Source organism: Cibotium barometz, chromosome 10 (genome assembly GCF_041138505.1).
Source record: "Cibotium barometz isolate CiBa-2024 chromosome 10, ASM4113850v1, whole genome shotgun sequence".
Lineage (NCBI taxonomy): Eukaryota > Viridiplantae > Streptophyta > Polypodiopsida > Cyatheales > Cibotiaceae > Cibotium > Cibotium barometz.
Genome location: NC_141055.1, coordinates 58,678,701 through 58,693,711, shown reverse-complemented (window position 1 = coordinate 58,693,711; position 15,011 = coordinate 58,678,701). Strand labels below are relative to the sequence as shown.

At 47.8% G+C, this 15,011-nt stretch overlaps 1 protein-coding gene across 11 annotated transcripts in view; it reads right to left on the bottom strand.

The window, feature by feature from the left end:
* The window catches only part of EML3 (Emsy N Terminus (ENT)/ plant Tudor-like domains-containing protein), a 113,521-nt gene extending 99,486 nt beyond the window's left edge, over positions 1-14,035 (bottom strand). For 8 of the 11 annotated variants that reach the window (XR_015266835.1, XM_086804394.1, XM_086804397.1 and 5 more), the window contains exons 1-2: positions 13,837-14,035; positions 2,554-2,753 (exon numbers count right to left, since the gene is read on the bottom strand). Coding sequence is in view for 8 of the 11 variants with exons in the window: in XM_086804394.1 (XP_086660520.1) it covers positions 2,554-2,753; positions 13,837-13,864 (228 nt within the window). In the remaining 3 variants the exon portion in view is untranslated. Of the gene's footprint in view, positions 1-2,553; positions 2,754-13,488; positions 13,653-13,836 lie in introns of all 11 variants that reach the window. The other 3 variants (XM_086804404.1, XM_086804403.1, XM_086804395.1) reach the window with 3 other exon arrangements.
* Positions 14,036-15,011: the final 976 nt, after the last annotated feature.

Genomic DNA, 15,011 nt, shown 5'->3' with positions numbered 1-15,011 from the left:
TCTGCGCTCCTCAGCTGCGCTTCACATCACTAGTCGTCACAAGGCGGCGGCCTCTTGACCTGTCTCTGTCAGCCCGACCCACGAACACGCCAACCTTGCTTTTCTCCTTGCGTTTGCAGCTGCTCGTCACCTTTGACGCCAGTCACAGCTGCGCCCACCTTGCCCATAGGCGGCCTCTACACTCCAGCCCAAGCAACTTGTCCACACCTCAAAGGCGCTCACCTTGTGCCAGCCACTCGCGCACCTTCACAGTGTCTCCCACAACTCTGCGCCAGCCACTTGTCCTTCGCCCTTCGCCTGTCACCTTTTCCCTTCATCTCTGTGCCACCCACTGCGCCAACCAACCTTGTCTTCGCTCGCTAGCTCTCCCACACTGTCAGCCCGACCCAGTCTCTACCCGACGGCTACACCACATCTCCCACGGCTCTGTCCGCGTCTGTGGTTGCACTTCAAAGGGGGGACCCCCAGCTTTACACGACGGCTTATCCGCCTAGCTGCAACTCACCAAAGCCCTCCTCTGCACGCGCTTGTGGCTGCACACGCCCGAGAACCCCCAAGAACCATGTCTGCTGCCTGTAACGCCAGCCCATCACCAGCCAGTCTTCTCCTTTCGCCAGCAGCTACCTAGGCGGCCTCCACACGCACCAAAGCCCCTCTGGTCGACCCAAGGCGGCCAGTCCACTTTCACCCGCCAGCCAGCTTTCTGTGCTCAGTTCTTCACACCTGGGCGGCCACCACGCTCTTTGTCTGTCCCTACAGCTCTTCTTTTTGGACCCGCCAGCTCCCCAGGAAGGCGGTCCTTTTCCCTCGCCTCTGGCTACTGCAGCGTCCCTCCTGCTTCGCCTCAGCCTTCGCTCGATCACCCCCAGGGGCTGCCCCAGCCAACACTCCACGCTTCCTCGCCAGGCCTCGAACCAAAGGCAGTCTTCTTTACGTCTTCCGCAGCTGCAGCGCCTGAGCAGTAGAACCACTGGAGAGCCCCCCCTTACCACAAGGCGATCGTCCTTTTTTTGCAGCTGCACCTCGCTCGCCTTTTTCCACGCTTCGCCAACCTTCTGGAGAAAACCCGCTGGCAGCCATTCAAAGCTCCACGCCAACCTTCCAGAAGGCCACATTCATCCTTATTTTTTTTTATTTTATTTATTATGAAAAATGGCCCATGTTATTCCTTTTCATTGTTCAATGCTACCTTGGCCCTTTAATCTTTAATTACCCCCCAGGCTTCCACACCCTTTTCAAATGCAACTCTCCAGTGCCCACTCTATTTTTGACACGCCCACATTTCAAGCCATCGAACGGCTGATAGCACCTGCAGCTTATCTCATTTCCGACAGGCCTGCAACACGCTCAACACCAAACCATTCCACCTGTACACCTGGCAACGCCCTCAAAAGCAAAACCTTCACACCTGCCATGCACACCATATATACAGGAGCCCAAAAGATCTTTCAGAAAAACGCCTGACAACGTGTAGTATTGTCTGTGGTGAGGAAATGCTGAAGTGAAGTGAAGAGATCCCAATTACACGCGCCAACATCGAGGCGGCTATCGCCAGGGATTCCAATATTTGACCTATCATTCTCCCAATGACAAGGAGAAGTGGAGGGTACTCTTTCCTGAGGCTCTGGAAAACAGACTGCAACTGGATACTCTAGCGAGAGGGTCGGAGGCGGGATCAAAGCCATGCTGCCAGCATGCGAAAAACACCTAGGCCGTGTGCAAGGCAACGGGGCTCAGCTGAAGCATGTGATCCGAAGCTGCATAGGTGTCGAACTTCAGGTAGTAGCCGCGTCCGAGGATCTTGCTTGGCTCACCAAGGAGACTGGCCTAGAGCAAGTCTCGAAGATGGCTGCATGCTGGTGGTTGGGCCAGCTACCCACAATCTTGCAAACAAGTGTTGAGGCTTCGAGGGAGGCTACAGTTGATGCTAGGAGAGTTGGAGATCTGCTTCGGAGAAAAGGCAGGGGACGGCGGCCTCGGTCGGGGGTGACGGAGCCGCTGCCATGGAGTCCTGGAAGGGTGGAGAGAGAGAGCCGATCAATGCCAATGCACCAAAACCCATGGCGGACCTGAAGGGCGAAGAGGTGCGACGGGGCAAGGCTAAGGCGAGGACAGGTGACACAGGAAACAAAGGGGTATAAAAGGGTGCGGAAAGGGGGCTGCTGCACATAGAGGGCGGCACTGGGAAGAAGGCGGATGCAGAGGGGGGCGCAAGGAAGGAGGCGGAGAAAAAGGACGACGAGGCGAGGATGGAGGAGAAGGGGCAGGTAGGCAGCACACAAGAGAAGGGGAAGGCGGGCGAAGGTGAAGGCGGATGGGAGCGCTCAGGAGGGGGGTGGTGGAAGCGGAGGATGGGGAAGTGTGGCGAATGGTGATGGTTGGGGAGAACAGGTGCGCAGGCGAGGGGAGCTCCAGCTCTCTACACAAACAACAAACTTCACACCACTTACCAACTTATTAACACCATAATGGTTGGAATTTATTGAAGGCAACACATAAACAAGTAAGTAGCACCAGGTTTTAAAAGGCGAGGGGGAGGGGACTAATTAATACCCAAGTGAGAACTCCAGCTTGCTTGTTAAAGGCCTGAAGAACAGCAAAATATGCATCTTGCTCTAGCTTGCGAAGATCTTGGTCTGCAGTTTGTTGTTGTCCATGATAAGCTCCACTAATCACCCTTCCATTCCCACCACCTCTCCCACTTCTAGATGCCTGGCCAGGTTGAGTAGGTGGAATGTCATCATCTGTACCTGCTGCAATGAAAAAATTATCAAAATTTCAAAAAAAATAACCAAAAGTTAAAAAAAAAGGTCGAAATAGTAGCATTAACATGACAACTAGTACTAAAGTTGGCTTGGTTTTTGTAACTGCTGCTCTCTATTCACATGCTTGACTTTTGACAAACAAAGTCCGCCCATGGATAACCTCCCGATGATTATGTTTGTTGTGAATTGAGCTGCAGCACCTAGGTTACCTCCTTCGTCAGTTCAACAGATAATCTTGGAGCACCTTTGTTTTCAATTCGAATATGCTACCTTAAAGTATTATTCAAACCGATTGATCCAGCCCACAGCATCAGACCAGGTTGTGGTCAATCCACAGGAATGGCACCAGCACCAGTCTTATAGATGGCATGATGCCTACTTCCAACTCTCACCACCAACAATGGCGTGTTTTGCTCCTTCTAGGGTTGTAGGAAACTTCTAAAATAAGCACTCCACACAAGTTTTAAAGTTGTAGCATGCTAACTATGCGGAAGCGCCATTGATGACGATTAAGAAGCTATAGAGATTAATGCAAATCACATGGGCAATGATGACACAGAAGTAGAGAGAAGTAGAAGAAAGAGACTCTTTACCTAAGACGTACTCCTACTACAAAGCTGTCCACAAATCTACATCAGATATGGAATATGAATGCCATGCGAACAATAATGATGTGCATGGACTACAGATTACTTGGTTATGAATTGTTGTCCTCCACTAAAGCATGAGATAAACGCTCATGGAAGAAGCTACCTGCTGATGAAATGTCTTGTTTCTTGCCTGGGGGAACAATGGCTGCAAACACACATCTCCCATACGCAAGATGGTCTATGAAGGAACATGAATATGCTTGTAAATAAGCATTGGATACGGTGGTCAGTTGCCAGTTGGCCAGGCCTTTTCAGACCCAAAACTATCATCAAAAATCTCATAACACATGTTCATATTGTACCCAATATATGTCCCAACATTGATGCATGTCCTAGACATTGCTTGGCGCCTATTGAGCTACCAAAACTCCTCCAATCTGCCCATATCCAGCCTCTGCACTTACCCTTTAGGTGGCTACAAGTAAGATGCATGTCCATGTGGCACTTGAGTAAGGTGTGCACGTGAGGTGCCATGCCATGAGGTGCCAATCCACATGACCCTTGACGTAGACATAAGTCCCCTGCCATAAGACGTCATGTCCACTATGGAGCTTGTCCATAGGTCCAAATCTCGTCCAGAGGTCACAAGCTCTGAGAATGCCCAAATGGTGACACTGTGCTTGAAAATTATGTTGTACTTCCAAAAACGCTTCTCCATCATTTGTAACTCACCGTTTGTTGCTACATGATCGGCATAGCCTAGGTATGTGTCTGGCCCATACAGCGGCACTGCTGCTGATTGTACTGCTGCAGCAAGCAGGGAGGTACAGCAAGCCGTACAGGCGCAGCATGCGGTACAGCCGTACACGCAATACGGGCTGTACAGCCACATGGCATTGTCCATACAGTAGAGACGTTGCTCAGATCCGCACAGCTGGGGCATGTCGGGTATGCAGTGCACACATGCGTGTGTAGAGAAAAGCTGGTTTTTCTCAAAACCTAGGCGCCTAGAAAAAGGCATGAAAAAGGGTTATTTTTCGGGACACTAACATAAGAAAAGCATACATTATGCGAGAAAGGAGAAGCTTTGAGCTTGGAGCTCCCACCCTCGACCAGTGTGCCCTCCCAGCTTGCACACTCTTGCACCCCGGCCATCCCTCCGCCCTCCTCCTGTCCTTTGCCAGCCCTTCACCTTTCCGCGTTTTGCGCCGCCTTTCAGTCAGCCTGTCGCTGTCCCCACCTCTCAGCCAGCTCTTCACCCGCCTTTCAGCCACCTCTTCCCTAGCCCGTCGCCACCCCCACCTTCAGACTGCTAAGCATCCCATCCCACCCACCCTCAGTGCACTGGGCCATCCTTTTTTCACCCCCACCTTCAGACTGCTAAGCATCCCATCCCATCCCAACCACCCTCAGTGCACTGGGCCATCCTTTTTTCACCCCTCGCACCCGTCTTCCACCGTGCCAACCCACCCCACCCAAGTGCAGCCTTTCAGCCACCTCTTCCTTCTTTCACCTCAGCATGGTGAGATATGCTATTGACAGGATGCAGACTGGGAGAGCACAGGATCATGATGGACTCCTCACCGAGCATTTCTCCCATGCTAGAGACACGCTAGCCCCTTTACTGGTTCACATGTTTAACAGGGCTTTATGTGAAGGCTTCCCCGTCAGCTGGTCATCGAACACTATTGTACCTATCTTGAAAGCAGGTGACCCCATGGTCCCCAACAACTATAGGACTATCATGATTGGTCACACCTTGGCCAAGATTTGTGGTTCGATTTTGGAGCATGAGCTTAGTAGATGGTCCGAGGAGCAGAGACTCAGAGCACCGGGGCAAGCAGGCTTCAGGAGAGGGCACTCCACACTAGATCATATCTTTACACTACGGGGGATCATTAAGGAGGGGAGAGCTCACGAGCAATGGATATACTGCTGCTTTGTGGATTTCCGCAAAGCTTTTGACACTGTCCCACGGGCCAGACTGATGAGGAGACTGCAGGATATGGGAGTGCCAGCAGAGATGCTGTGGGGGATCATTACACTCTATGAGTCAGTCACAGGTAGAGTACGGGCTCCAGGAGGTGACTCAGAGATCATACACAGCACTATTGGGGTGAAGTAGGGCTGCCCCTTGTCTCCTACTCTATTTGGTCTATACATTGACGAGATCTAGGATTACATAGATAGACAGGGAGGACCAGGAGCACATTTGGCAAGAGTCTTGATACCGATCCTCTTGTATGCAGATCATATTGTTCTTATTTCTCATTCACCAGAGGGGCTGCAGAGGACCGGAACCTTACTGTGAACCTTGGAAAGACCAAGGTCATGATCTTTAACACCTCCTCACAGTGGATAACTAGATCTTCAGTACAGTTTACATACAGTGGAGAGCCTGTGGAGTATGTTACCTCATATGTATACCTTGGGATCACACACCTATCCTTTGGGGTGAGATGTGCGATCGGCCAAATCTGCACCTCGTCCCACCAGCTGAGAGTGGAGACTGCCAGATATGGGCCTAGGGCAACCGCACCAGAGGACAGGATATGCCAGCTGTCACATAGAGCCCGAGACAGAGGACCATTACATATGCCGATGCCCCGTGACTATGAGATTCGGGAAAGGTTCCACTGCCTCTTCTGAGCTGGGTTTGGACCACTTTCCAGGATCATGGACTTCCCGGATCAGAGATGCTTGGGACTTTTTCTTCTAGAGCTCCGTAGACACAGGGAGTCCTTAGTGAGATCCAGATCAGCTGTACTTGCTCGAGGACCAGCTCTCACTGACTTCTTCCATACCAGCACTCCGAGGACCGATCCACCCATAATACCCAGACCACAGGCTAGTGTAGGAGCTCAGCCAAGAGGTGTTACACTCGACAGAGCCACTGAGTTATGCAGAGCTCAACGCCCCAGACCCCATGGCCCCCGCCCATGGCCACCCCACCACAGGAAGATCCGGGCCATCATCTCCCATCATCGCAGGACCTTCTCGCGCCAGCTCAATTTTACCACGTTGAGCACCATGTCACAACGGCCCATGAGGGATGTATTAGGGTGATATGACAGCTCTGTGCTCATGTACCTAGATCAGATTTTAAAGTTCTAGATTTTTGTTATCTTTCTTTATTACTATTTTGTACCCAGGATTATGTACCTCATGGATATGATGTAACCTTTTGGTCTCATAGGTCATTTTGGCCTTTTGAAGACGTTAATACAACTTTCTTTCTTTCACTCCCAGCCCCTACACAGCAAGGAATTACTCTCCAGAGAGCAGACACTCAGAGCCCGCAGGAGGCAGAGGACACCTGGCTTTCGGACACCACGCCTTTACTTGAGAGAGATGACAAAGATCAGAGCTCAGTTTCACAGAGAGGGTGCGGAGCGACTGGCTCGCTTCAGAGCAAACCCAGGCATGTTCTTCAAGGAGCTGTGGACACCCCCTTCATTGATGTATACCATTTTATACCCCCAGTATGGTACAGGATGGAGCTAGCTAGGTTGCATATCATGATTGTATACTCCATGCATATAGCTTTGCATTCTCCTAGTAGAGCTCCATCTCCTCCCCCACTCATTGTACTTATTGCACACCCAGATTCAGCTTTTTAGTTCAGTACTTTTTCATTTTGTTGGGATGACAGAGGATACCCCACACAGGTACACTGATTTGTCTCATAGGCCGAGTTTGGTCTTTTGGAAGACGTTAATAAAATCATTTTATACCCCCAGTATGGTACAAGATGGAGCTAGCTAGGTTGCATATCATGATTGTATACTCCATGCATATAGCTTTGCATTCTCCTAGTAGTAGAGCTCCATCCCCTCCCCCACTCATTGTACTTATTGCACACCCAGATTCAGCTTTTTAGTACAGTACTTTTTCATTTTGTTGGGATGACAGAGGATACCCCACACAAGTACACTGATTTGTCTCATAGGCCGAGTTCGGTCTTTTGGAAGACGTTAATAAAATCATTTTATACCCCCAGTATGGTACAAGATGGAGCTAGCTAGGTTGCATATCATGATTGTATACTCCATGCATATAGCTTTGCATTCTCCTAGTAGTAGAGCTCCATCCCCTCCCCCACTCATTGTACTTATTGCACACCCAGATTCAGCTTTTTAGTTCAGTACTTTTTCATTTTGTTGGGATGACAGAGGATACCCCACACAGGTACACTGACTTGTCTCATAGGCCGAGTTCGGTCTTTTGGAAGACGTTAATAAAATCTCTCTCTCTCTCTCTCTCTCTCTCTCTCTCTCTCTCTCTCTCTCTCTCTCTCTCTCTCTCTCCGGCTTTAGCCAAATCCATACATACCTTCACCATTCCTACCCACCCACTTGGAGCCGACTATGCCTATCTCTCCTTCAACCTCAGCTTTTCCTGACCATCCTCAGCACCACCGCCCATCTCCCACTACACCCAGATCACTTCCACCATGATGGGGACTCCACTTACTCTGACCATCTCTACCGACCCCACCTCTCAGCTCACCACAATCTTACACACCTCTGCCATAGCCGCTTTCCCATCCACCAACCGATCTACCGCCAAACCCCCCAGCGGCACCATGCCCCAAAACGATTGGTATGACGAGGAATGCCGCACAACACGTGACGTGAGCGTCTCTTACGCGATGTTGCAACTCGCCAAATCGGAGAGCGAGATGCTCAAAGGATTAACCAATACACAACCAGACGTAAGAAACGAGCACATGTTAAGGGCCAATACAAGGACTTCTACCAATCTCTCAAAGGTGTGAACTATACTGAGGGCTGGAAGAAAATCCGGGAGAAACGCCCACCCACACCCATCACATCTCCATCCATATGGCACACATATGCACGATCCCTATACGAAGTAGCAGATCAGCCCCCCATCCCATCACCATCACATCCACATCCCATCACATCCAGAGTAGACCGCTGGGGCAACGGTGAAGAGACAGCTTGTGCTATAGCAGTAGCGGTAATCACTAAAGCATGTGCAATAGCATGGTGATTAACTGCACGCTTTCCTTTGTCAACAACTAGGGGTTTCTCCTCAGAAGTGGAGGATTCAGCATTAGAATTCTGTCGATGGGTTGGTCTTTTGGGACGCTCAAACCAACGATGAGGTCCATTACAAATTGTGCACAATCCCGTCTTTTGTTGATCCCGTCCAGAAGGAACAGTAGAAGGACGAGGATTGCGAGACTGGTCATGTCTTTGGTCCCGTCCACAATCCGAACTGCGTGGTTGGAAGGTTTGAGAACGTCGGAACCGAAAAGAGAACGATCCTTCTGATCGCGAGGGTGTTGAGAATTATTCCATTGGGGATTAGGCCGGGAGGTAGCAGTGCCAGATGACTCTCTGCGACTATCTCGCCTCATACGAGATCCATTGGCTTTTTGAAAGTCATTAGCTCGACCGGAAGAGGCCGAATTGCGAGAATTAATGTCTGCAACGCGCTCGGCATATCATATGGCATCGGCAAGATCGATAGGGTTATATTTCTGAACATCGGCACGCAGTGTGGGGTTAAGCCCTTCAACGAAGGCATGAAGTTCGTCCGCTGGGGACAAAGAGTCAATCTCCAGTATCAAGTTGGTGAACTGGGAGATATAAGAGGCCAAGGAACTAGTTTGGTCCAAATGGCGTAAGCGAGTATGGGCTTGGAAATCCGCATTGGCAGGTATGAACTACTTACGGAGGACCCGCTCGAATTTTTCCCACGTTGTAACCGTTTTTCGGGCTTGCTGTCGTCGTTGCCACCACAATAAAGCAGGAGGGATACCGCAAAAATCACCTTTTTGGAATCAGAAAGGGTCATGGTTTCAAAGTATAACCGCAGTTTGTAGAGCCATTGGTCTAAGATGCGCTTATTGCGCTGACCACCATAAGAATCAGGGGGTTTAATTTCCAATTTCTTTGTTTTACTCGCTTGCAAAAGACGATAAAGAGTTTTAAGGTCGTCACCTTCTACCTCGGAAGGAATGACGTCTGCACCTGCTAGTACGGTTGCTGAAACATCTGCTGCTGGTACGGAACTTGTGTAGGAGTGGCGATCCGTGTGGAGTTGCCGGATTTGAGAAGCCAAGGATGCCATAGACTCCTGGAGTTGCTGTTGGAACTGCTATTGAAGTTGCTGCAAAGCTGGCTGCCATTCCAGAGGGGCTGGTATGTCAGCAGGTTCTGCCATGAGAGAAGATGTTGATGTAGAGGCTTCAGGGTGATGAGGCTCCGGGGGTTTTTGCTGTTGATGACGCCGCTGGGCTCTAGTAAGAACCATCGGTTGGAGGGTGCAACATCTGGAAATCCCGAGAGGAGAGACTACGTACTGGTGAAGCAGCTATAGACCATCGAGTATAGTAAGGGCGATCCTCTGGGACTGGGCTCGCACGAGAGTCTGCGCACGAGAGAAGAAGGTACAGGGATAGGGACAGCTATTGGTGTCAAGGGTGTATACTCTGGTGTAGAGGGGCACACCGTGAATGAAGATGGATTAACGTCCTTAGAATAGGTGCAATATTCATGAAAAATGATGCTACACTCAGGGAGGATAGCGCCCAGATAAGGATGACGCCTGAGTATAAAACAATAATGATCCAGATCCTGTGCAGAAGTACGAACACGGATCACCCACACGTCGAATTCTCGGAAGTGAGAAGTCGGTGTGGCTATTTGAATGCGGTAATGAATGGGCTGGGAAAAGGGGGGCACACTCACTGGAACAGGGGCTAAGGCTGGTGGAGAAAAACGGGTAGGAGAGGACACTATGGACTGAGAGGGTGTATCTTGTAAATAACTGAAATCATAGGTTTCCTCTGCCATAAGCCGTCGGAGAAGAGGCTAATGTGTGTTCACGTGATCTAGTGCTTTTGAACCCGTAAAAAGGGATATTGGCCCCGGAGGAGTGGAGAGCCCGCCAAAGAATGAAATGGCGAGTTTCTGATATATTAATACTCCACATTATGTGAGATGTTTATACCAAGAAAATGGAAAAATCACACCTAAAGGAGGTTGCCATAATAAATAGTGTTGCTAGAGAAGAAGCACCAAGGGTAGTAGAGTGTTGCTGGAGAAGAAGCACCAAGGGTAGTAGAGTGTTGCTGGAGAAGAAGCACCAAGGGTAGTAGCCGTCAATCCACGGAAAACACCAACTACACGTGGCTAATCCAAACACAAGCGTTGACGGCAGGATGCCAACAATGAGGAGAGGTACGGGTGCTGAATTCGTGGAGGACCGCTGCACGCTGGCGCGAGGGAACCTGTATGCAGGAAGGCGGCGGGTGCAGGCCAAAACTGCACGCAAGGTGGCGCCGTTTCGTAGGGGCCCGTAAGGTAAGTTTGGTTTTTTTTTTTTATGTGTTTGTACACGTGGCATTAAAGCCTTAGAGTCTTGACCTTTGGTTGAGATTATGAGGTATGTTGGGTTTTTTTTAATAAAAAAAATCAACGAATCGTCATGTGCTCACCGTCGGCAGTCGATTGGAAACACTTTCACGAAGGGGTGCGACTGCTCTTGGGAGGGGTGCCGGTTCATGAAGGGGTGCCACCTGAAAAGAGGTAAGCCTCCGGATTGAAGGCTTTTTTTTTTTTTATCTCCTTTATGCAAGAGTGTCTTGCATATGGCTGGCCCAAACTTAATCAGCAAAAATTGGGGGAGACTGAATTTAATGGGGCATTCTCTCTTGCTCTTCCATTCAACACTTACTACACCCAATTTTAGGGTTTGGGCGGGCTAATTTTAGGGTTAGGATTAGGACTGATTTTAGGGTTAGGGTTAGGATTTGGGCATAACACAAGGCAGAAAAAAGTTTGCTCTGATACCAAAGTAAAGCTTTTATAGCTTTATTAATATGATTAAGACTTGATTAATGAACATAAGACAAATACTGCATGAAAGACTGAGTTGTTTGCATTGAGACAGGGACCTTTCTTAAATAGAGGCCGAAAGGGTACAAGTGAAGAGACACATCCCTGGGAAGGGGTGTGGCTCTTGAATCAACGGTTATGTCCTTTGGACTTAGGGGTGTGTCTTTTAATGAATAGACATGTCCTTTGATAGTGACCCATGTGTAAGGGTGTGACCCTTCACAGGTGTCCTTTCAATTAATAAGAGATTAAGGAGTAATTAAGGAGAGATTAAGAGAGTTGGTCACAATCGTGACAGTGGATGAAACAGATGCATAGATCTTCTTCAGAGTTAGAGTGGATTTGGAGATCAAGTCAGGTATTCAGTGAAAAGGGTAGGAAGGATGACAGAGGGACTCCGGAAATGGAATAGGATGATGATAGTCATCCAAGAAGCATATTGAAATCCCGTCATCAAGTTTAGCAGAGGGGGATGTCATGTGCAAGACATGCACAAGCATACTTCAAAACTAGTCCTAAAGAGGCAACATGATAAAGACTCACTAGAACCAGAATTTAGGAGCATGTAGTGTTGTTTTGGCAGGAGATTATTTGATGGAAGAGGTGGTGTTGCTGTAGGCCAGTATATTCTAGAGCATTGAAGCCTCAAACCTATAAACTGGGGCACTCTCTCTTCATTTGTAGAGCATTTCTCATCTATTGTCAAGGTTCAGGTACTTTATGTCCGTGGTTTGATTCGATAAATTCCTGCAAAGGAGGAGGGACCTATTCCCCTCTCATTGAGATCACGTTTCTCTTTTCTATGAATCCAACTTTCTTGTATTATTTGGTATTATTGATAAAGTGGGTTTGTTACAAGTAGTTCATCAATTTTGTCACTTTCACGTGTCTCTACATCACATGGTATCAAAGCTAAGTCTTCTCTTGTGAGAACTTTCCCGGGGTGACAGAATTTTCGGCCAACCCACAGATTACATTCACCTTGTCGGGAGAAGGAGAGAAGAGTATTCATCAACAATCTGCGGACTCTCGACGTTCTTTAACGGTGCCGTTTTCAGACTATGAGAAGATTCAAAGATACAAGGAGCTCGAAGCAGATCCAAAGATTCAAGCTTTGATGGAGAGAAGAGCTGAAGCTAAAGTCTTTGAAGACTTTCTTGCTGAGAAGGCTCTGCTCCAAGCGATTGATGGTGTTGCAACAATAAAAGCCTACCTCAGAATGAAAGGAGTCTCTACTGCAGAAAAGTCAAAGACCATTGTCATGTGCACAAAGTGTATCTACCATGTGTAACACGCACACAAGACTAGCTTCGAGGCTTAGGGAAGCTTGGAGCTAGGCAAGCTGATTAGCGAGCTGGACTAGGGATAGACTGACAGACGAGCACCCAAGTATGGATGGGCAGGCGCCCAAGTGTGGACGCCTAGTGACCGGCGGAGCCTATAGAAGTGTGGCCAAGGTTAGCCAATTGTTCATAGAGTCTCGTGAGTCTTTGCGAGAGCTCTACGGTTAGAAGCCTGGATCTAGTACAGAAGTGCACCTGTTTCATGTAGCCGAGGCTAGCAGCAATCTCGAGGCCCACGAGGGTAGCTCCGTGGCGGTATGGGACGTCACGGGGTGGAGACTGGTCGGTGGGGACAGCCAAGACTTGTGGGTTTTTGCCCACGGCTATCATGGTTAGGTGGTGAGTCAAGCCTGCACCCCCTTCATGTTGTTTAGCTTTATTTTGCAGGTTTCAAGTCGAGCTCTAGGAGCATTCTACAAGGAGATCCGTGGAGATTTGACAACCATGAAGTTTACTTCACCCACCATCATCAGAGAAGGTAGTCAAGCTGTAACCTCAAAGTCCCACCATACCCAAGCCGCCTCATTATGTACTGAAAATCCTCATAAGGACGAGAAGAAAGACAAAGAACCACAAATGTCCATGGTGACTGATTTGTCTAAGGCTGTTATGGGGCAAAAAGAGTAGCGGTTCATGAAGTAACTTCACAAGTAGCTGCCATGTAGGAGTTCAAGCTCGCAAAAAAGAGCGTAGTTTGATGCTTTTTATGGAAAGAGAGATTCGCAAAAAGCTATTTCTTTCGTTAGGCAATTCAATGTTGCTTTTGGCGCTGAAGATTATTCAAAAAAGTCCAAGATCAAGATGGCGAGAATGCATTTGAAGGATGTTGTCCTAAATTGGTGGCTCAAGATTGTCCATGAAGAGACAGAACCAAAGACATGGAAGGACTTCAAGGAAATGTTCCATAAGAAGTTTTTACCTTCATCCTTTGACGCTGATGTGCAGCAGGAATGGTATGAATTGAAGTAGAACCAAGGGGAGAATGTTAAAACTTATATCAATAAGCTTGCTGCATCAAATTCACATCTCTCAATGACATTCCCTCAAATATGGAGATGAGGAAGTTTATCCATGGCTTACAATCTGAAAGAATCCAAACAAGTTGGTTCAACATGCAGATTAGGTCATGAAGCAGATAAAATGCTAATGTTGCGTTCATTGGCGCAGGAGATTCTTCTGTACACGCTAATATTTTTGTACATGGGCTAACGCGTCCGATACGTGCTCTCACACACACACACACACACAGAGAGAGAGAGAAGAATACCGCTGGTGTCGGAGCGATCGTAATCCATGGCTATGGCGAGGGCAACAAGGAGCGAGCAGCGGTTCTGTTACCGAGCTTCCGCGTGCTGTTCAGCTGAGTGGAAGAAGGCCTCTAGTGAAGTTTGAACCCATAGCAAATGTGGGTTGGCAACGGGCACTGAACACATTTGTATGAGTTCCATTCGCCCTAGGCGTGAGGTGCCTCCAAACAAAACAAAAAAAAACCCAAAAAAAAAAAAAAAGGTATTGGGTTCAAAATTTTATATCCACTCTCACATCCCAAAAAATAGTAAATGAGGTTTCTCGGTGGAAGATATATACGGCTCACAACACAGTATCCCCATCGCGCAACTCGATGGCATTGAACCTGGGTCCTCACAATAAGACCCAACCATTTTACCAAGTCGCCTACACGCCCGTGGGTAGGTTTCTCAGTGATTCTACTATTGTAGCTTCAAATATCAAATCTCATAAATCTTTCCAAAAAAATTTCTTAGAACTTCGTAGAATTCTAAAAAGAGTACTTATTGAAAACAATTCTTCTACAAAGATAGACACATCTAAAAGAGGATACTCCGATAGAGATTCAAAACCCTTACCGATTGGGCTATTGCAAGTGAGTTAGGTAGGTCAATTGTTATGGTACTTGTTTACTAAGCATACAAAGGAATGCACAATTAATACACTCTCTTGTTAGTGACTCCTACCAACTTTACATGGAAGAAATGCACAATAAACATATTCTCTGGTTGGTGACTCCTAACCATACGCTCCAGAGAGTTTGAGCATGTATATTAATCCAAATATTTCTTTATTACAAATTAGCTACATGTTGGATTCACACTAAATCAAGGTACATCTAACTAGTTCGTTTCACTTTATCTCTACTTTATTAAAGAAGAAAAAAGTCTACATTATCGTTAGTTGGATCATAAATTAATGGTTGTTGAACCACCTTTAGTCTATGTCAATGGGGTCAAGACCATTGATCAGGATGGTGATTGTTCTTTGATCGTTTACAACTAAAATGATTTCATGATAACATGGGTGTACATTAATTAGGAGAGTACACATACATTATAAGCAAATGATACTTTAACTAAATAGCAAAGTGGAGAGAAGCAGGTCTCTTCATCCATCAAAAAAAAATGTGAGACAAGCTTTTTAACAAACTCT